The sequence below is a fragment of the Capra hircus genome, chromosome 4, assembly GCF_001704415.2.
Source record: "Capra hircus breed San Clemente chromosome 4, ASM170441v1, whole genome shotgun sequence".
NCBI lineage: Eukaryota > Metazoa > Chordata > Mammalia > Artiodactyla > Bovidae > Capra > Capra hircus.
In genome coordinates, this window is record NC_030811.1 from 7,694,850 (window position 1) to 7,717,626 (window position 22,777).

The following is a 22,777-nucleotide window of genomic DNA, read 5'->3' on the forward strand; positions in this document are numbered from 1 at the left end:
CAGGGCCTTCTTCCTTTCTCCCCCAGCCTCTTCACACCCCAGAGATGTCCCAGAACATCCTAGTCGTTCTCTCCTGTGGAGTGTATAATTTTTTTTTTTTTTTTGTACAACCTACAAGGAAGTCAGAGTATGTTTCATATAAAATAAGCAATTTCAACTGTAAAAAGTAGGTCCCCGGTAAGATGCTCGCTCACACAGCATGTCAGTCCACTCATTTTCCTTTATGCAAACTCCTTGATATTTCTTGATGGTGTGCATTTAGTTTATTATTTGCCTTCACCATTTTTAACACAACAGAAATGGGAATTTTTTCTCCTTTGCATTTTATTTACCTAAAAAGCAACTGAAGAAAAGGGATGGCGTGTCTGATGCAAGGAAGTGAAATTGAAAGTGAAATTATGTAAAAAGCAAATAAAGTTCCTGATCAACATAGATAGATATCAGTTTAGTTCAGTCGCTCAGTCGTGTCCGACTCTGTGACCCCATGAACCGCAGCATGCCAGGCCTCCCTGTCCATCACCAACTCCCAGAGTCCACCCAAACCCATGTCCATTGAGTCGGTGATATACTGACTGAAAAAAATGGAAGCTGATGGCAGGTGATATCTGAAAGTGCTCAGCCTTGATGGATACTACACAAAATAATTACAATGGCAAGAAAAATCAAAAGGCATAGGACAAGAAGAACAAATATTTTGGTATGAGAAACGATCCAGGCTTTGAGTCGGAGGAGTGCCTTGAAGACACAGTTTCTCTCAGCCTCTTTCATGTCTTGCTTTTGCTTTGCTACCTGCAGCCGTACCTTGTCCAGGTAGCGCCTCTGATCTTCCCCACAGGCGCCACCCCCCATCTGCTGGAGCATCTGTGCATCAAAGAAGAGATCGTTGGTGAGGAAGGCGCCCTGGTGCTCCCGCTCCAGCTCCTCGATCACGGCCATCAGCTGGGCCAGCTGCTCTCTCTGCTCGTCCCCAGAGGCCCGATTGTTGAAGGCACAGTACCTCCGCCCGACCTCCCGGACCAGGCTCCTCAGCCTGAGGTTATCTGTGTTTGCCACGTACTCATCCAAGGATGCCCCCGCCAAGTCCTCCTTGTGGGTGAAGAGGATAACCATGTATCTCTCGGCTCCTGCCCCAAAGACCTCCTTCACCCTGGTCACGGCCACCGCATCCTGCTCGGTGAAGCGTCCCAGCTGGGTCACCAGCAGCAGCACGTGGGGCCCTGGCACTGACAGCAGATAGCAGGACCCAATGTTCTGGTACACCTCTTGATCCTGGGCCCCGGCCTCAAAGATGGGGGGCGTGTCCACCACCAGGATGCTCCTCCCATTCCACCTGCCTGTTGCCCTCTGACACTTCCTGGTCACCGACTGGGCCCCCAGCTTGGACTCAAAGACGGGCTGGCAGAGGATGCTGTTCCCAGTGGCACTTCTCCCGCTGCCTGTTTTTCCTACCAGGATGATCCTCAATGAGGAGGAGGGTTCAAAGCCCTGATGTTCTGTAAAAGAAAAAAAAGAGAGAGAGAGAGAGAGAGAAAATTGTCTTGTTTTACCATACTAGTGATTCTTTTTTTTTTTTTTTAAATTTTAAATTTTTACTTACTCTTGGAGCAGATAACAAGCTGGCTGAAAACTCAATATTCAGAAAACTAAGATCATGGCACCAGTCCCAACATTTCATGGCAAATTGATGGGGAAACAATGGAAACAGTGAGAGAGTTTATTTTCTTGGGCTCCAAAAGCACTGCAGATGGTGACTTCAGACATGAAATTAAAAGATGTTTGCTCCTTGGAAGAAAAGTTATAGCAAACCTAGACTGTGTATTAAAAAGCAGAGACATCACTATGCCAACAAAGATCTGTTTAGTCAAAACTATGGTTTTTCCAGTAGTCCTGTATAGATGTGAGAGTTGGACCATAAAGAAGTTTGAGCACCAAAGAATTGATGTTTTTGAACTATTCTCTCCAACTGTGTTGGAGAAGACTTTTGAGAGTCCTTTGGACTGCAAGGAAATCAAACCAGTCAATCTTTAAAGAAATCAACTCTGAATATTCACTGGAGGGACTGATACTGAAGCTGAAACTCCAATACTTTGGCCACCCGAAACAAAGAAGAGCTGACTCAGTAGAAAAGACCCTGATGCTGGGAAAGACTGGAGGCAGGAGGAGAAGAGGACAACAAAGGATGAGATGGTTGGATGACATCATGGACTCAGTGGACGTGAGTCTGAGTAAAGTCTGGGAGATGGTGAAGGACAGGGAAGCTTGGTGTGCTACAGTCCATGGGGTCTCAGAGGAGGACATGACTGAGCGACTGAGCAACAAGATGATGAGCACTGTTGTTTCAGTTCCAGGTGTGCAGCAGAGTGAGTCAGTCATTCCTATGTGTGTATCTTTTCTTTTTCAAATTCTTTTCTTATTTAGATTATTTAGAATATTGAGCAGAGTTCTCTGTGCCATACAGTAGGTCTCTGTTGGTAAAGTTAGTGATTCATAAGATTTTTCTGTCACTGACTTTTCCTGGTATCTCATGAAAGCTATGGACCTCTCACTGCCAAACAGTGACATGAAAATCGTACAGATGTCTGCATACAATTTTGGGTGGCTCTTGACTGGTAGGAAGCCCACATTGGGAGCCCAAGCTTGGACCCATAGCCAAGAGCCAGAATGGCTACACTATGAAGGATGCTCCAAGGACTTCTTCAGGACCAACGAAAATACAGGTTTTCAGAAAGAAAAGTGATCCTTTGCTTTTCCCATGATGTTACTTAGGCCAGTTTCATGCTAATCTCAGGTGAAATTACAAGGAGATGAGGATAAATCATAAACGAGAAAATATTATCATCTGCTTTTCACCCACCAGTTCCCAGGCACACAGACTGCTCATCACAGTCATCTGAACCCTGGGAGTAAAGGAAGTCTCAGATGTTAGAGTCTCAGTGACCTCCCACTGAGGACCAGCTGAATGTCCCTGGGTTTCTGCTCTTAGGGTAGGGATTTGAATATTGGGAAGGCTTGTGGTTAATGTCAGGGACAGAGTCTGACAGATGACCCTGGATGGGTGGCTGAAGAAGAAATGATAAGAATGTTAGAAATACATATTTTGGAAAGATCATTGCTGTGGCTGATAGAATTATAAGAAATTATAACAAAAGTGGTGTTGGTGAGGTCACTCTGTACCAAGAGCTAAGTCTTCTAGGGATGAAGAGAGTGAGAATGCAAGGATTTCTGGAGTTCTTATAAGCTCAAATGAATTAAATTCATTCTAGGCTCCTAAAATCTGTTATTTTACTCCTTTTACTCCATGTTTACTCTACAGTAAACTCCATGTTTACTCTACATGTTTACTATACAGTCCATGGAATTCTCCAGGCCAGAAAAATGGAGTGGCTAGCTATTCCTTTCTCCAGTGGATCTTCCCAACCCAGGGATCGAACCAAGCTCTCCCTCATTGCAGGTGGATTCTTTACCAGCTGAACCACCAGGGAAGCCCAAAGAACACGATAGCTACCTTTTTCTTCTGCAGTTTAAAATAATTGGGTTTCTCTTCTGTCTTAATATTTGAGGTCAGGGAGTGGAGGAGGGAAGACAGTGATTTTCCCCTGGTGCCCAGAAAGTTTGAGAATTTGGAGGGTTTCTTACCTTCAGCCATGGTTCCGTATCTGCTCCTCTGAAGTCCTTCCATTCGCTTCTGGAATAAAAGGAAGAAAGGAATAAAAGCAAGTGTCCTTATAGGAGTTGGTAAGGCCTGAGAACACCTCCAATTTAGACAGCCAAAATAATTATCCTTACATGAGTCATTTCCATTGCTAACTTTCTAACTTATACTTTGCTTTCAAATATCCATATATAACTTTAAGCAAGGCGGGTGATGCTAGGTTATGTTAACACAGTGAACTCTTGCTTTTTTCTCATTCTACAGGAAAGCAAGAAATGTTTGAATACACATCAGTTGATTATCTCCCTTCAAGCTGAAAAGGTGTGAAATATAGAAAGCCTTCCTCTAGGAATGAGAAGCCGGGCTTTTTATTATTTTATTATCATTATTATTAGAATCAGAGTAGGCAAACTTGCTAGACTAGAGAATAAAAGTTGCCTTACTGTAAATGAATAGTGCTTTGTTGAAGTACCAGGCATTTCCAGTCCCAGAAACTCTTTGTATCAGATGAATATTCCAGTGGCAAAGAGGAAAGTACAATGCACCTTCCAGTGGGAGTGTGGAATTGGGGTCCAGGGCTCCTTTGAGGATGGACATGAGAGGGAGAAGGGGAAGAGGCCTGAACATGGTCACCACCTCCTCCCCTCTGAGCAGCTGGAGGAAGAGAAACTGGTGCCCTGACTGAGAGACAGCAGAAACATTCGGGACAAATTCAGGATAAAGTCATTGCCTGCTCAGTTTTAAATCAAATGTCTTTAAATCAATAGCCACTTTAAAAAATCCCAGTCAATGTCACCAGAAATTGGCAAAACTGTGGAGATAAAGGTTTCATTCAGCTGAGGCATGCTATTGTGTCATTCTTCTTGGTGCTAGAAAAGATAAGCGTCCATTAGAAAAGGCAAGCCTGCAATGTGCAACTATAATTAAGATGAACTTTGAGCCTGTATTTTACTTCGTCAATTTTAAAGATTATGCAGTCATGAAACAAACATTTTAAGGAGAGAAATACACAGTAGAATGAAATGAATGCCCACTATTTGCAATGAGCAAATCTCAGTATTTTGGCATTGTTATTGCTGCTATTCTGTTGGACTGAAAACATTAAAAGAACATTACACATATAGCTCCATTTCTTTATTTTTTAACTCCTCCATTTCCCAGTCTCATTCTCACTCTTCCTTTCAGAGGTAATCAGTATTCTGAGATGTTTATGTCTCTTTCTCAATTGTGTATTTACACTTGTACACACATCGGTCTATAGTTAAGATATAGTACTTTTTGGTATTTTAATCTTTTATGGAAGTGACATTATTTATGTAACATTTTATCTAATTCTTTCTTAACAAACATTTGGAGTTCCAAATACATCCTTGCTACTACCAAAAGTGCTGCAGAAGAGTCCTGCACACATCTTGTGCATATGACAATCTCTAGCATGGACAGCTTCCACCCTACTAGATGTTGCCAAGTCCCACTCCAGGACACATCTGCTATCATGCTGGCAGCAGCCACATGTAAGCATCCCTTATATCTTCACTTACACTTAGTAATACTAGATTTTTAATTTTTTGGTTACCCTTTGGAGCATACATTAAAATGTCTTATGTCTTAATTGGTTTAAACTTGCATTTTATTGATTAACATTGAATTCATAATGGTTTTCATAACTGATCTGCTTATTTAGCTTGATTCTGGTATTCCTACCTTTTCTACATTTTTCTATTCACTCCGTCGGGTTGCATAGAAATGGTCCCCATTAGGGAAAACATCCCTTGTCACACTGTCAGAATATATTAAGATAACTTCTTTTGTTTCCTTTTTCTCCCACACCCCTTTCCCTTCCTTCACCCCCAGAAGAGCATTTTCCTCACCACCTTTTCCCACATGCTGTCCTTGCCTCTGATAAATTATACTCCAGCTTTTGCTAAAACTGCAAATTCTCTGACATCGTTTCTACCTCAGATGAGATTTTCTATATATTTGAATCAGCATATCAGTGTGGTAAAGATGATGAAGATAGTGGTGACAATGTTGATCATTACCATCATAATAATCCTCTGTGCATTTATTTTAAATTTTAAAGTTTCTTTCATGTTCATTCTTTTAATTGTTCTTCAAAATTCCCCATGATGTGACCAAGATAGGTATTAAAATTTCTATTAAAATATTGGGAAACTGAACCTTAACTGCTCTGCCCATGATCACACAACTGCCATGGGGCTAAGAGTGAAAAATGGCACATTTTGCCTGCATATTCTCCTAGATTCATCAGGGCAGAAAAGTGATTATAAAGTCAACCAGTCTCTTGGAACATCACATACTATGTTGCCATCCCTGGTCAAGACAAAACTGAAGCCAGCAGGCTGGAAGCTTGCCCTAAAACCAACAAAGAGAAGTGCATTGCGAAATTTTGGGTGCATTTTTTGTTTTTTAATTCAAACATAAAACTGCAGGGGACAGAAGTTGCTCAGAATGGAAGGATTTCAGTTTTAAACAATCTGGTGTTTTTCTGTGGCTTGATGATCAGTGTGACCCAAATGGAGCTCTGTGGCTGCCACAACGCCATCAAATTTCCAGTTGGTGAGCAGAGGTGCAGCACCGTTCTCCTGAACCATCTTCTGAGAGGGTCAGGCCGCCAGGGAGACACAGCCTGTGAAGAACGGATTTTGGGGGGTGGATATTAACAAACACCAAAGTGTCCAGAGACTAGTCAGAAAGGATATTGACGGCGATGCCAAAATGACAGGATATTAAAAGGACTGAATCAAGCCTAGGAAGAGATCTGGAAGCATTGTAAACCCTGAGCAATGTGTCAATCGCAGTGTAAACAAAAGTGGGAGAATGAAGAATGAAGGCGGATTTCTTCTCCACAAAGAAAATCCTAATCCTCCCCAAACAGGATCAGGAATCATGAGAGAGATGGTGTGTGAGCAGAGATTATACAGGTATCTGACAGGAACAGCAGGAGGATCGAAGCAAATGAACATCGTGTACCTTCTGATCTTTAAATTGGACGCACCTGATGTTATCTTGACAATACATTATTCTATCAAACCATGGGAAAGCAGGCTCTCTCATGTATGCTGTTTTTGGAAAGGTAAAAATATTTTTCATTTTCCTCATTTATGAGTCTCTCCTTCCCGGTGTGCCCCTGTCCCTCTGTTTCCCAGCATCGCTGGTTTCACAGTTAAGCATCATAATTTCATAACACGGCGCTCAAAGGGGGTTGACAGCAGACCAAGGGATGGTTCCTGTACACTCTGGGGTCTCTCTGCCATAGAATCGAGTTCTACATCATGTCGCAGGAAATGTGTGGTGTCTCTGGGGGAGAATGGGGTGGCTTTCAGAAGATCAAGGTCTTGGAACAATATCCACTTAAAGGTTTCATTGGGAACACGTGACTCAGTGAGGGTACTCATCCTGTGGAGCCCTAGGAATGGATTCCTGCACCCTGCCGTCTCTGGGATGTGGTGCTGTTAGTGACTATTAGTGAAGCTCAATGAAACCCTGTGAAGCTTATGAAAATCAAAGGAGCTAAGAAGTAAGCCACAACACGGAAAAGATCGCAGCCCTGTGGAAAGCGATGGGCTGTGAACGCGGAGTGAGCGGTTCCCAAACCCGCTTCAGTCGCACTGGGAACCCGCTGTTGTCCATAACGCTCTCCATCGGCACCGGGTTTCATTGACGGGGAAGCCCAGAGGCATGGAACCGGTGTGAGGTCGCACCACAAGTCAGTAGCCCTGACTCAACTGCTGGCTCCAAACGCCCTCCCCAGCCCCAGCTCCCCTCCTGCTTTCTTCTCGCCGCCGCCCTCCGCCCCCCCCCCCACCAGCCACCGCCGCCTCCCCAGAACCCCGGGATCCCCGCCAGGGTCCCCTTACCAGGCACGGCGCTGCGGGCTGGATGCGGGCAGGTCAGCGGGAGCGCGCGGCCGAAGGTTGCAGGGCACGACTGTAGAGGAAGGTGGGGCTGACGGAGGGCGCCCCTTGTCCCCTCCGGGCGCCGAGAAACTGCTGCGGCCGAAACCGAGAGCACTGGGTTCTAGGCGTGCGCGCGCCAACCCCGGCCCCGAACCTCCACCCCCAACCCCCGCCGCACTCAGGGATGCTTCCTGTCGAAGACCCCGAGCGCCTCGCCCCCCTCTCATTTCCTCTTTAAGACGTGAGAGAAGAAAAGAAGTGATGTTTGGATTGTGAGAGAGAAAAATATGGACCCCCCCCAAGTCCCCGTCCCTCACCCCCTCGTTGCTAAAGCCCACTGGTTGCCTCTGTGGGAGTGTTGGGTTTTCGCGGAGAACTTCTTTACCTTCTCTGCAAAGCTGGAGCAAGGTGCAGAACAGGATGGAATGGAACCCTCTTCCTTTCCAGAAACTCCGCAGAACTGGGAGGCAGAGAGCCACTGTCCTTGTCTTTTGTTTTTTGGGTTAGAGTCTGTCTGTTCTTAGAGAGAGAGAGTGTATGTAATTTTTGAGGAGTGGTAGGCAGTTCTTTTTGACTATGTGGGTCACAACAAACTCTGGAAAATTTTTCAAGAGATGAGAATATCAGACCAACTTATTTGTCTCCTGAAAACTGATGTTTTTGAACTGTAGTGCTGGTATGTGGGTCAACAGTTAAAACTGGACATGAAACAACTGACTGGTTCAAAATCGGGAAAGGAGTACCTCAAGGCTGCATATTGTCACCCTGCTTATTTAACTTATATGCAGAATGTGCTGCACTTTGCTTAGTTGCTCTGTCCTGTCTGACTCTTTGCAACCCCATGGACTGAAGCCCACCAGGCCCTTCTGCCCATGGGGATTTCCAGGCAGGAATACTGGAGTGGGTTGTCAAGCCCTCCTCCAGGGGATTGTCCCAACCCAGGGACTGAGCCCAGTTCTCCCTCATTGCAGGTGGATTCTTTACCATCTGAACCACCAGGGAAGCCCAAGGATACTGGCATGGGCAACCTATCCCTTCTCCAGGGGAACTTCCTCAGCCAGGAATTGAACTGGTGTCTCCTGGGTTGCCATGGTAAAGAGTGTGCCTGCAATGTGGGAGACCTGAGTTCAATCCCTGGGTTGGAAAGATCCCCAGAAGAAAGGAATGGCAATCCACTCCAGTGTTCTTGCCTGGAAAATCCCATGGATAGAGGAGCCTGGCAGACTACAGTCCACAGCATCGAAAAAAGTCAGACATGACTGAGCAACTTCACTTTCACTTTCTCCTGCATTGCTGGCAGATTCTTTACTAGCTGAGCTACCTGGGAAGTTCTATAAGCAGAATGCTGCTGCTGCTGCTAAGTCGCTTCAGTCGTGTCCGACTCTGTGCGACCCCAGAGACGGCAGCCCACCAGGCTCCCCCGTCCCTGGGATTCTCCAGGCAAGAACACTGGAGTGGATTGCCATTTCCTTCTCCAATGCATGAAAGTGAAAAGTGAAAGTGAAGACGCTCAGTCGTATCTGACTCTTAGCGACCCCATGGACTGCAGTCTACCAGACTCCTCCATCCATGGGATTTTCCAGGCAAGAGTACTGGAGTGGGTTGCCATTGCCTTCTCCAATAAGCAGAATACATCATGTGAAATGCTGGGTTGGATGAATCACAAGCTGGAATCAAGATTGCCAAGAGGAATATCAACAGCCTTAGATATGCAGATGATACCACTCTAATGGCACAAAGCCAAGAGGAACTAAAGAGCCTCTTGATGAGGATGAAAGAGGAGAGTCAAAAGTCTGGCCTAAAACTCAGCATTCAAAAAACTAAGATCATGGCATCTGGTCCCATCACTTCATGGCAAATATAATGGGAAAAAGTAGAAGCAGTGATAGATATTATTTTGGGGGGGCACAAAATATCACTTCAGCCACAAAATTAAAGGATGCTTCCTCCTTGGAAGGAAAGCCATGACAAACCCAGACAGCATATTAAAAAGCAGAGACATCACTTTGTCATTAAAGGTTCATATAGTCAAAGCCATGGTTTTTCCCGTAGTCATGTATGGATGTGAGAGTTTGACTGTAAAGAAGGCTGAGCACTAAAGAACTGATGCTTTTAAATTGTGGTGCTGCAGAAGACTCTTGAGAGTCCCTTGGACACCAAGGAGATCAAACCAGTTAATCCTAAAGGAAATCAACCCTAAATATTCGTTGGAAGGACTGATGCTAAAGCTGAAGCTCCTATACTTTGGCCATTTGATGTTAAGAGTTCAGTCATTGGAAAATACTCTGATGCTGGGAGGGATTGGGGGCAGGAGGAGAAGGGGACAACAGAGGATGAGATGATTGGATGGCATCACCAACTCAATAGGCATGAGTTTGAGCAAGCTCCGGGAGTTGGTGATGGACAGGGAGGCCTGCCATGCTGCAGTTCATGGGGTCACAAAGAATTGACACGACTGAGCAACTGAACTGAATTGAACTGAAACTTAATGGGGATAAAGAGTGGAAGGAAACACAAAATAAGAATTGGGCCAAGAATGAGGTTGAATATAAGATATTCCCACATAGGTCAGTTGGTAAAGAATCCACCCTCAATGCAGGAGACCCCTGGTTGGATTCCTGGGTTGAGAAGATACACTGGAGAAGGGATAGGCTACCCACTCTAGTGGGTACCACATGGACTATACTGGGGCTTCTCTTGTGGCTCAGCTGGTAAAGAATCTGCCTGCAATGTGCAAGACCTGGGTTCGATCTGTTAGGTAGTTGGAATAGGAAAAAGGAGTCCAGAATGGTGGTGGCTAAAAGACCAGGAAGGGAAAAGCCTGAGAAAAAAAGAACAAAGGAAGGTCTGAGGACTGGAGTGAGGACCTCAGGCAGAACAAACAGCACCCCTGGCTAGCCCAGTTTACATAGCAGGCCCAGGGGAGGGAAAAACATAAGAGGAGCCACAGTGCGGTGGGGGGTGTGGGGGTGGGGGGGGATTGTCTCTCCCTTCCTCTCTCTCTCTCTCTTGCTCTCTCGCTCGTGCTCTCTCCTCTTTATTGTTTTTTGGGTTGGCATGCCCTCATGAGGATGTATTTTCCTTTATTTTCTAAATAAAACTGAGCTGTAACACGGAGCTGTGACACTGATCTGTCCGAGAGCTGTAACACAGTCTCTCTGAGAGCTGAGACGCGGTCTGTTAAAGGACTTTAACATCTAGTACTTCAAATTTTTGTTGTGATGAGACAGAACAGAGGAAATTACACACTCCCAACAGATCCCTGGGTCGGAAAGATCCCCTGGAGAAGGGAAAAGTTACCCATTCTAGTATTTTGGCCTGGAGGATCTCATGGACTAGTCCATGGGATCACAAATCACAGGACACAACTGAGCGACTTTCACTTTCATAAGATATAAAAATACAACAAAACACTACATTATTTTGGAAGATAACTACTTTAAAAGAAAAACTAAAAGACAAATTTAGAAAAAAAAATCAAAATATTTGTTGCTGAAATAAGCAAGCAAAATCCAGTTCCATAAGAAAAGGTATATCACTATCAGATGAAGGCTCCAGGGCAGGAAAAAAAAAGTCTTGGGTCATACTCTAGCTCTGGCTTCCCTAAGGACTTATAAGAACTCCTCTTCTAGGGAATTCAGTCCACATGGTATTCTCTGAAGGAGTAGTAGCATCTGTCCAGCCAGGCTGATGAATACTGGTTATTGTGCATAATTGTTGAATATTGTACAACACTGAATATGGTACAAGACTAGGTAAGAGGGTATGCATTGTTTGAAATCCCCTCAAAAACCTCATCATGGCCAAAAACAACTCTCAGAAGTAAGCCAAAGGTGAACCTCTCTGTGTAAAATGACAGCTGATCCAGGCAATAGGGCATGAAAATAGGAAAGAAACTTATCAACACAAGAACAAGGAATTTTTATGCGTGAAGAGATAAAAGGTGAGAAGAGATCCATGTAAATGATATGAATATACATTCACTTAGAGCATTTTTGAGAAGCTATAGTGTTTTGATCCTGTGTCTGGTTAAGGAAGCTCTTTTTATATGACAGTAAGGAATGATAATTTCAGGTTCTGATTTGCCACTTTTTGCCTTTAGAAAATCACCTGATTCTCAGTAGATTACTTTCCTCTGCAAATAAACGGTTCTTAATGATAATTATCCTTCATACTTCATGAGGTAGTTTTCATCATACAATATTAAGCATTAAATTTTTATAGTATTTTCTCTACAATTATGTTTTCTATTTTATGATCAATCCTGCATTATTTTGCTTTACTATCTATTTTGTATTCAGTTCAGTTCAGTTCAGTTGCTCAGTCGTGTCTGACTCTTTGCCACCCCATGAATCGCAGCACACCAGGCCTCCCTGTTCATCACCATCTCCCAGAGTTCACTCAGACCCACGTCCATTGAGTCAGTGATGCCATCCAGCCATCTCATTCTCAGTCGTCCCCTTCTCCTCCTGCCCCCAGTCCCTCCCAGCATCAGAGACTTTTCCAATGAGTCAACTCTTCACATGAGGTGGCAAAAGTACTGGAGTTTCAGCTTTAGCATCATTCCTTCCAAAGAAATCCCAGGGTTGATCTCCTTCAGAATGGACTGGTTGGATGCCCTTGCAGTCCAAGAGACTCTCAAGAGTCTTCTCCAACACCACAGTGCAAAAGCATCAATTCTTCGGCACTCAGCCTTCTTCACAGTCCAACTCTCACATACATACATGACCACAGGAAAAACCATAGCCTTGACTAGATGGACCTTAGTCGGCAAAGTAATGTCTCTGCTTTTGAATATACTATCTAAGTTGGTCATAACTTTTCTTCCAAGGAGTAAGCGTCTTTTAATTTCATGGCTGCAGTCGCCATCTGCAGTTATTTTGGAGCCCAAAAAAATAAAGTCTGACACTGTTTCTACTGTTTCGCATCTATTTCCCATGAAGTGATGGGACCAGATGCCATGATCTTCGTTTTCTGAATGTTGAGCTTTAAACCAACTTTTTCGCTCTCCTCTTTTACATGCGTATTATTAAATTATATATATATATATATTTAAACGCTTTTTGGCTGTGCTGTGTAGCATGTGAGATGTTAGTTCCCAGACTAGGGATTGAACCCATGCCCCCTGCAGTGGAAACAGGGAGTCTTAACCTCTGAGATGCCAGGGAAGTTCTTAAATTATTACACTTAAAAAACTAAAAATTGTGTCTTCCATTTACTTATGAGTCTGTGCCATGCTTAGTCGTTCAGTCTTCTCTGACTCTGCAACTCCATGGACTGTATCCTGCCAGGTTCCTCTGTCCATGAGGATTCTCCAGGCAAGAATATGGAGTGGGTTTGTGAGCCCTGCTCCAGGGGATCTTCCCAACCCAAGGGTCGAACCCAGGTCTCCTGCATTTCAGGCAGATTCTTTACTGTCTGAGCCACCAGTGATGTCCCGCTTATGAGTCTATATAGTTTTAAATCTAAGAATTAGAAACTAGCAATATTTTAAAGAATAAGTATAACTTTGTACTTTGTAAATATATTTGATGACTAATCATACGGACCTTTTATTACTACTAGCACCCAACTCTGTGGAATAGAATAATGTGGAATGGTTATTATTAAAAATACTAAAGTGAAGGGCTGGAAAAAAAAGTGAAGGGCTGGAAAAAGATATTCCACGCAAATAGAGACCAAAAGAAAGCAGGAGTAGCAATACTCATATCCGATAAAATAGACTTTAAAACAAAGGCTGTGAAAAGAGACAAAGAAGGCCACTACATAATGATCAAAGGAACAATCCAAGAAGAAGATATAACAATTATAAATATATATGCACCCAATATAGGAGCACCGCAATATGTAAGACAAATGCTAACAAGTATGAAAGGGGAAATCAACAATAACACAATAATAGTGGGAGACTTTAATACCCCACTAACACCTGTGGATAGATCAACTAAACAGAAAATTAACAAAGAAACGCAAACTTTAAATGATACATTAGATCAGTTAGACCTAATTGATATCTATAGGACATTTCACCCCAAAACAATGAATTTCACCTTTTTTTCAAGTGCTCATGGAACCTTCTCCAGGATAGATCACATCCTGGGCCATAAATCTAAGCTTGATAAATTCAAAAAAATCGAAATCATTCCAAGCATCTTTTCTGACCATAATGCATTAAGATTAGATCTCAATTACAGGAGAAAAACTATTGAAAATTCCAACATATGGAGGTTGAACAACACACTTCTGAATAACCAATAAATCACAAAAGAAATCAAAAAAGAAATCAAAATATGCATAGAAACTAATGAAAATGAAAACACAACAACCCAAAACCTGTGGGACACTATAAAAGCAGTGCTAAGAGGAAAGTTCATAGCAATACAGGCATACCTCAAGAAACAAGAAAAAAGTCAAATAAATAACCTAACTCTACAACTAAAGCAACTAGAAAAGGAAGAATTGGAGAACCCCAGAGTTAGTAGAAGGAAAGAAATCTTAAAAATTAGGGCGGAAATAAATGCAAAAGAAACAAAAGAGACCATAGCAAAAATCAACAAAGCCAAAAGCTGGTTCTTTGAAAGGATAAATAAAATTGACAAACCATTAGCCAGACTCATCAAGAAGCAAAGAGAGAAAAATCAAATCAATAAAATTAGAAATGAAAATGGAGAGATCCCAACAGACAACACAGAAATACAAAGGATCATAAGAGACTACTATCAGCAGTTGTATGCCAATAAAATGGACAACGTGGAAGAAATGGACAAATTCTTAGAAAAGTACAATTTTCCAAAACTGAACCAGGAAGAAATAGAAAATCTTAACAGACCCATCACAAGCACGGAAATTGAAACTGTAATCAGAAATCTTCCAGCAAACAAAAGCCCAGGTCCAGACGGCTTCACAGCTGAATTCTACCAAAAATTTCGAGAAGAGCTAACACCTATCCTACTCAAACTCTTCCATAAAATTGCAGAGGAAGGTCAACTTCCAAACTCATTCTATGAGGCCACCATCACCCTAATACCAAAACCTGACAAAGATGTCACAAAAAAAGAAAACTACAGGCCAATATCACTGATGAACATAGATGCAAAAATCCTCAACAAAATTCTAGCAATCAGAATCCAACAACACATTAAAAAATCATACACCATGACCAAGTGGGCTTTATCCCAGGGATGCAAGGATTCTTCAATATCCGCAAATCAATCAATGTAATTCACCACATTAACAAATTGAAAAATAAAAACCATATGATTATCTCAATAGATGCAGAGAAGGCCTTTGACAAAATTCAACATCCGTTTATGATAAAAACTCTCCAGAAAGCAGGAATAGAAGGAACATACCTCAACATAATAAAAGCTATATATGACAAACCCACAGCAAACATTATCCTCAATGGTGAAAAATTGAAAGCATTTCCCCTAAAGTCAGGAACAAGACAAGGGTGTCCACTTTCACCGCTACTATTCAACATAGTTCTGGAAGTTTTGGCCACAGCAATCAGAGCAGAAAAAGAAATAAAAGGAATCCAAATTGGACAAGAAGAAGTAAAACTCTGACTGTTTGCAGATGACATGATCCTCTACATGGAAAACCCTAAAGACTCCACCAGAAAATTACTAGAGCTAATCAATGAATATAGTAAAGTTGCAGGATATAAAATCAACACACAGAAATCCCTTGCATTCCTATACACGAATAATGAGAAAGTAGAAAAAGAAATTAAGGAAACAATTCCATTCACCATTGCAACGAAAAGAATAAAATACTTAGGAATATATCTACCTAAAGAAACTAAAGACCTATATATAGAAAACTATAAAACGCTGATGAAAGAAATCAAAGAGGACACTAATAGATGGAGAAATATACCATGCTCATGGATCGGAAGAATCAATATAGTGAAAATGAGTATACTACCCAAAGCAATTTACAAATTCAATGCAATCCCTATCAAGCTACCAGCCACATTTTTCACAGAACTAGAACAAATAATTTCAAGATTTGTATGGAAATACAAAAAACCTCGAATAGCCAAAGCAATCTTGAGAAAGAAGAATGGAACTGGAGGAATCAACTTGCCTGACTTCAGGCTCTACTACAAAGCCACAGTCATCAAGACAGTATGGTACTGGCACAAAGACAGAAATATAGATCAATGGAACAAAATAGAAAGCCCAGAGATAAATCCATGCACCTATCAACACCTTATCTTTGACAAAGGAGGCAAAAATATACAATGGAGAAAAGACAATCTCTTTAACAAGTGGTGCTGGGAAAACTGGTCAGCCACGTGTAAAAGAATGAAACTAGATCACTTTCTAACACCGCACACAAAAATAAACTCAAAATGGATTAAAGATCTAAATGTAAGATCAGAAACTATAAAACTCCTAGAGGAGAACATAGGCAAAACACTCTCAGACATAAATCACAGCAGGATCCTCTATGATCCACCTCCCAGAATTCTGGAAATAAAAGCAAAAATAAACAAATGGGATCTAATTAAAATTAAAAGCTTCTGCACAACAAAGGAAAATATAAGCAAGGTGAAAAGACAGCCTTCTGAATGGGAGAAAATAATAGCAATTAAAGCAACTAACAAACAACTAATCTCAAAAATATACAAGCAACTCATGCAGCTCAATTCCAGAAAAATAAATGACCCAATCAAAAAATGGGCCAAAGAACTAAATAGACACTTCTCCAAAGAAGACATACGGATGGCTAACAAACACATGAAAAGATGCTCAACATCGCTCATTATTAGAGAAATGCAAATCAAAACCACAATGAGGTACCACTTCACACCAGTCAGAATGGCTGCGATCCAAAAATCTGCAAGCAATAAATGCTGGAGAGGGTGTGGAGAAAAGGGAACCCTCCTACACTGTTGGTGGGAATGCAAACTAGTACAGCCACTATGGAGAACAGTGTGGAGATTCCTTAAAAAATTGCAAAAGAACTACCTTATGACCCAGCAATCCCACTGCTGGGCATACACACCGAGGAAACCAGAATTGAAAGAGATACATGTACCCCAATGTTCATCGCAGCACTGTTTATAATAGCCAGGACATGGAAACAACCTAGATGTCCATCAGCAGATGAATGGATAAGAAAGCTGTGGTACATATACACAATGGAGTATTACTCAGCTGTTAAAAAGAATTCATTTGAATCAGTTCTGATGAGATGGATGAAACTGGAGCCAATTATACAGAGTGAAGTAAGCCAGAAAGAAAAGCACCAATACAGTATACTAACACATATATATGGAATTTAGGAAGATGGCAATGACGACCCTGTATGCAAGACAGCAAAAAAGACACAGATGTGTATAACGGACTTTTGGACTCAGAGGGAGAGGGTGGGATGATTTGGGAGAATGGCATTCTAACATGTATACTATCATGTAAGAATTGAATCGCCAGTCTATGTCTGATGCAGGATACAGCACGCTTGGGGCTGGTGCATGGGGATGACCCAGAGAGATGTTATGGGGAGGGAGGTGGGAGGGGGGTTCATGTTTGGGAACGCATGTAAGAATTAAAGATTTTAAAATTTAAAAAAAAAAAAAAAAAAGATGGAGGCTTGGGCTGTTTCCAAGACTTGCTCAGGTTTCCTGGGCATCTCCCTTGTACACAGGAGGGACACATGTTATTAAACTTGTTTGTTTTAAAAAAAAATAATAATAATAATAAATAAAAATAAAAATACTAAATGTGGAGTATTCACGAGTGTGAAATTTATGTATTTATGAGTATGAAATTTATTTATGAGGATTATTATGATGATGTTTCCGCTATACTTTTCATTTCTGTGTCATATTCTTATGGAATTTAACCTACAAAGTGCTTTCTCTTGCATTAATTCATCATACATATTAAGATTAATTTTAATATATACATCTCAAGAAAAGATGAAGCCCCTTGGCCACAAAGTCTCTGAGCAAATTCATAGGGATGAGTTTTGGTACACAAGCCCTCCTCACATCTCCTGCTCTTTCTGTTGTACCCCACAATGGTCCCACTGATACTTCAAACAGGGCATTTTACCCACAATGTGAAGCCTTCTTCTGATCCTATATATTTCTAGATGCTACAGTTTGCATGAGAATTTGATAACACTAACACTCATGTTTGGTGCTTCCCTGATAGCTTAGATGGTAAAGAATCTGCCTGCAATGCAGGATACTCGAGTTCAATCCCTGGGTCAGGAAGATCCCCTAGAGAAGGGACTACAACCCACTCCAGTATTCTCACCAGGAGAATTCCATGGACAGAGGAGGCTGGCAGGCTGCAGTCCATCAGGTCGCAAAGAGTCGCACACAACTGACCAACTAACACTCATATTTGTCTTAAAAAATCATATTAACATTTACAAACAAGACAAATAATAAGTAATGATAGAAATTGGAGGGTATAGATGTACATTCGGATGTGAGAAAACGAAAAACTGAAAGGACAGCAGGTTAAATTCAGTCCTGTGGTAAGCAGTTTTGGCCCACAGTCCGTGCTCGTTCACACGTGGCCCTGGATGGGAAAGTTGCAAACTTGGCGGTCCCCGCTACATCAGCCCTTTCCTGGGTGCCTCAGGTTGTAGACGGATTTTCTCTCTGGCTGAGAGTCCCTGCATGGGCCCAGCAGGCAGCTAAAGAAGGAATTGATAATAATTTTTTTTTCCAACTCAACTTCACTGAGTCTAAGTCACTGCCCTCAGGCCCCCCAACTGCAGGTAGCCTTAAAGCCAGAGTCCATCCCAAGTCCCCAGAACTTTACTCTGAGGTGGCATTGAAGCGCATGTGCATATGCTCCTGCTCCATGGAACTGGGATGGCCCTAGGGTGTCTGAGCACAACTTCACTTTCCCCCTGCCCTCCATTATCCCTCTGGCCTGCTCCAGGTCCCCCGCACATCAGCCTCCCCCTTAGCACACTTGAGCCTTGATAGTCTTGGGCAATCTGTGTCCTCCCACATCCACACCTCCTAACTAGGGTGTGGCTGACAGAAAGGCTTCCCTTTAAAATGTTGTTTCAGAAATAAGGAAATGATAACGAGATAACGATTGTTTACACAATGTAACGATGGGGTTCAAGGACTTAGGTGGGTTGAAATTGTGTTATTTTCAGTATAGTCACATTTAACTTCTTGGTTCTAAGTCATTGCACTGGTAAATAAACTGATGTATGTGTGTGTGCTCAGTCCTGTCCAACTCCTTGCAACCCCATGGACTGTAGCCCACCAGGCTCCTCTGTGCATGGCAACAATACTGGAGTGGGTTGCCATTCTCTGCTCCAGGGTATCTTCCTGACCCAGGGATCAATTACCCAGCTCGTGAATCTCCTGCATTGCTAGGTGGATTCTTTTTGTGGCTCAGCTGGTAAAGAATCTGCCTGCTATGCGGGAGATCTGGGTTTCGATCCCTAGGTTGGGAAGTTCCCCTGGAGAAGGGAAAGGCTGCCCACTCCAAAACTTCTGGCCTGGAGAATTCCATGGACTGTATAGTCCCTGGGGTTGGAAAGAGTTGGACAGGACTGAGCGATTTTCAGTGTCACCTGGAATTAAACATTAGCATGTTTGACTGTGACTTCTCTTTCCTTGATGATAATAAAAATCTGCAAGAACACTGAAGGGAGAAAACTACCTATAGGAACTAGAAAATACCAAGAAGAGTCTGTATAGGTTATGGTCTGAATGTTTGTGTCCGCCCCCTCCCCCCCTCAACATTCACAGGTTGAAAACCTAGTCTGGAGAGGAGGGTGTTAGGAGGTGGTGTCATTGGGAGGGTCTTAGGTCAGAAGGGTATATTCCTCATGATTGGAATTAGTCCCTTGTTCTAATTGAGTGTGAGATCACAGTCAGAAGTTGGCCTTCTGCAGTCTCAGAGAGGACTCTCCTCCAAACCCAACCATGATCTTGGACTTCCAGCCTCCAGAACTGTGAGGAATAAATGTCGTTTTTAAGCCACCCAGATTCTCTCTCTTTCTGTTTAAAATAGCAGTCCAAAGAGAGAAAGGCAGTGTCTAAACAAACAAACCAGCAAACAGACACACACAAGCTCAAAATAAAAAGAGTGGGTTTTCCCTTTGCTAGGAATCCATTTTCTACTGAAAACTGCCAGTGATTTTACCATTTCTCACAGATGACCAGTACATCAAGATAACACATTTTAAGGACGTTTTCAAGTGGTACAACTTTATTTTAAAACTATGTGCTGGAGTAAACATGACATTTCTGAAAACTGATTCCTTTGAAATCTCCCTTCAGATCCAAGCGTCCAGGTCCTTTCTTGCCAACTGACCTGCAAGACTGAAGGTCACACAGTCACCGCCTCGGGCAGGTGCCTGCAGAGAAGGCACAGCAGCAACAGAGGGCCCAGCAGGGCGGCCAGGCCCAGCTTACACAGGGTCCGTGGAGCCGCCTTGGGAAACCGGCCAGTGGCCAAAGCTCCCGCTACCTCAGCGCGTGGGCAGCCAGTCGCTCCGCCACCCTGCGCAGCCTCTCCTCGCGGCTCAGCCCGCCCAGGGTCTGCGCCAGGCGGTACACGTCGTTGGTGTAGGGGGCGCCGCCCTGGTCCCTCACCAGCTCCTCCACCAGCCCCATCAGCTCCCGGACCTGCGCCTCCCGCTCCCCGTCGGCCGCTCGGTTATCGAAGGCGCAGCAGCGGCCCCCGCACTCGGCCACCAGCTCCCGGAGCGCGCGGTTGTCGGTGTCGCGCACGTACTGCTGCAGCGAGCCCCCCGCCAGGTCCTCCCTGCGGGTGAAGACCACGATGGTGCGCGCCGCGATGCCCGCCCCGAAGAGCGCCTTCACCCCGCGCCAGGCCCGCAGGTCCTGGGCGGTGAAGCGGCCGAGCTGGGTCACCAGGAGCACGGCGTGGGGCCCAGGGGCCGACAGCAGGTAGCAGCGGCCTCTCTCCTCGAAGCCCGGGTCTGCCTGGGCGACCTCGGGGCTGAAGAGGTCGGGGGTGTCGAGGACTTCCACGTCCCCCGAGGCCCAGCGGCAGCTCCCCGTGGCGCAGGCCCTGGTCACCGCCGTGGCCGCGAGCCTGGAGAGGAAGTGCTTCCGCTGGAGGATGCTGTTGCCCGTGGCGCTCTTCCCGGTCCCTGACCTCCCGGCCAGGAGGAGGCGCAGCCTGCGCTCCTGCAGGGCGGACCCGAACTCCTGGAAACCTCTGGACACGAGTGGTCTGTAAGCTTCGGAACCTGAGAGCAACATGTCCCGATTTCGGGTCTCTTGGACGCCTTGCGAGCAAAGGAGAACAGAGCGCTTCCACAGTTGTGTTTGGGGCCAAACCATTACTGGATTCCCTTGTGGCTCAGCTGGTAAAGAATCTACCTGCAGTGTGGGAGACATGGGTTCTATCCCTGGGTTGGAAAGATCTCCTGGAAAAGGGAAAGGCTGCCCACTCCAAAAATTCTGGCCTGGAGAATTCCATGGAGTGCATCGTCCATGGGGTCGCAGAGTCTGATATGACTGAGCGACTTTCACTTTAACTTTATTGAGACCTGGTGTGAGATTTGGGCACTCCAAGGGGGTCACTACCCGTCTATTTCTCCCGTCTTTGCCTTCACACGTGCACCGGTGCACCAGCAGCTGCTGAACGTTTCTCTAGAAGATGCCCCTTTGTAATACAGGCCATTCAGTTCAGTTCAGTCACTCAGTCGTGTCCAACTCTTTGCGATCCCATAAATGGCAGCACACCAGGCCTCCCAGTTCATCCCCAACTCCCAGAGTTCACTCAAACTCAGGTCCATCGAGTCGGTGATGCCATCCAGCCATCTCATCCTCTGTCGTCCCCTCTCCTCCTGCCCCCAACCCCTCCCAGAGTCAGAGTCTTCTCCAATGAGTCAACTCTTCGCATGAGGTGGCCAAGTTTGGAGTTTCAGCTTTAGCGTCAGTCCTTCCAAAGAACACCCAAGACAGATCTCCTTTAGGATGGACTGGTTGGATCTCCTTGCAATCCAAGGGACTCTCAAGAGTCTTCTCCAACACCACAGTTCAAAACCATCAATTCTTCAGCACTTAGCTTTCTTCACAGTCCAACTCTCACATCCATATATGACTACTGAATAAACCATAGCCTTGACTAGACGAAACCATAGACTTGACTATTACTTTGTTGGCAAAGTAATATCTCTGCTTTTGAATACACTATCTAGGTTGGTCATAACTTTTCTTCCAAGGAGTAAGCGTCTTTTAATTTCATGGCTGCAATCACCATCTGCAGTGATTTTGGAGCCCCAAAAAATAAAGTCTGACACTGTTTCCACTGTTTCCCCATCTATTTCCCATGAAGTGATGGAACCGGATGCCATGATCTTCATTTTCTGAACATTGAACTTTAAACCAACTTTTTCACTCTCCTCTTTCACTTTCAACAAGAGGCTTTTTACTTCCTCTTCACTTTCTGCCATAAGGGTGGTGTCATCTGCATGTCTGAGGTTATTGATATTTCTCCCAACAATCTTGATTTCAGCTTGTGCTTCCTCCATCCCAGCGTTTCTCATGATGTACTCTGCATAGAAGTAAAATAAGCAGGGTGACAATATACAGCCTTGACGTACTCCATTTCCTATTTGGAACCTGTCTGTTGGTCCATGTCCACTTCTAGCTGTTGCTTCCTGACCTGCATATAGGTTTCTCAGGAGGCAGGTCAGGTGGTCTGGTATTCCCATCTCTTTCAGAATTTTCCACAGTTTCTTGTGATCCACACAGTCAAAGGCTTTGGCATAGTCAATAAAGCACAAATAGATGTTTTTCTGGAACTCTGTTGCTTTTTCGATGATTCAGCGGATGTTGGCAATTTGATCTCTGGTTCCACTGCCTTTTCTAAAACCAGCTTAAATATCTGGAAGTTCATGGTTCACATATTGTTGAAGCCTGGCTAGGAGAATTTTAAGCACTACTTTACTATCGTGTGAGATAAGTTCAATTATGCAGTAGTTTGAGCATTCTTTGGCATTGCCTTTCTTTGGAATTAGAATGAAAACTGACTTTTTCCAGTCCTGTGGCCACTGCTGAGTTTTCCAAATTGGCTGGCATATTGAGTGCAGCACTTTCACACCATCATCATCCAGGATTTTAAATAGGTCACCTGGAATTCCATCACCTCCACTAGCTTTGTTCATAGTGATGCTTTCTAAGGTCAACTTGACTTCACATTCCAGGATCACTCTAGGTGAGTGATCACAC

The 22,777-nt window shown here is 43.8% G+C and overlaps 1 protein-coding gene across 1 annotated transcript; it reads right to left on the bottom strand.

Annotated features, from left to right (window-relative positions):
- LOC106501766 lies at positions 596–20,800 on the bottom strand. The gene is given in 4 exon segments (XM_018047474.1): positions 596–1,493; positions 3,637–3,685; positions 19,911–20,011; positions 20,014–20,800. Coding segments are annotated over 4 exon segments (1,815 nt in total). The 3' UTR covers positions 596–615.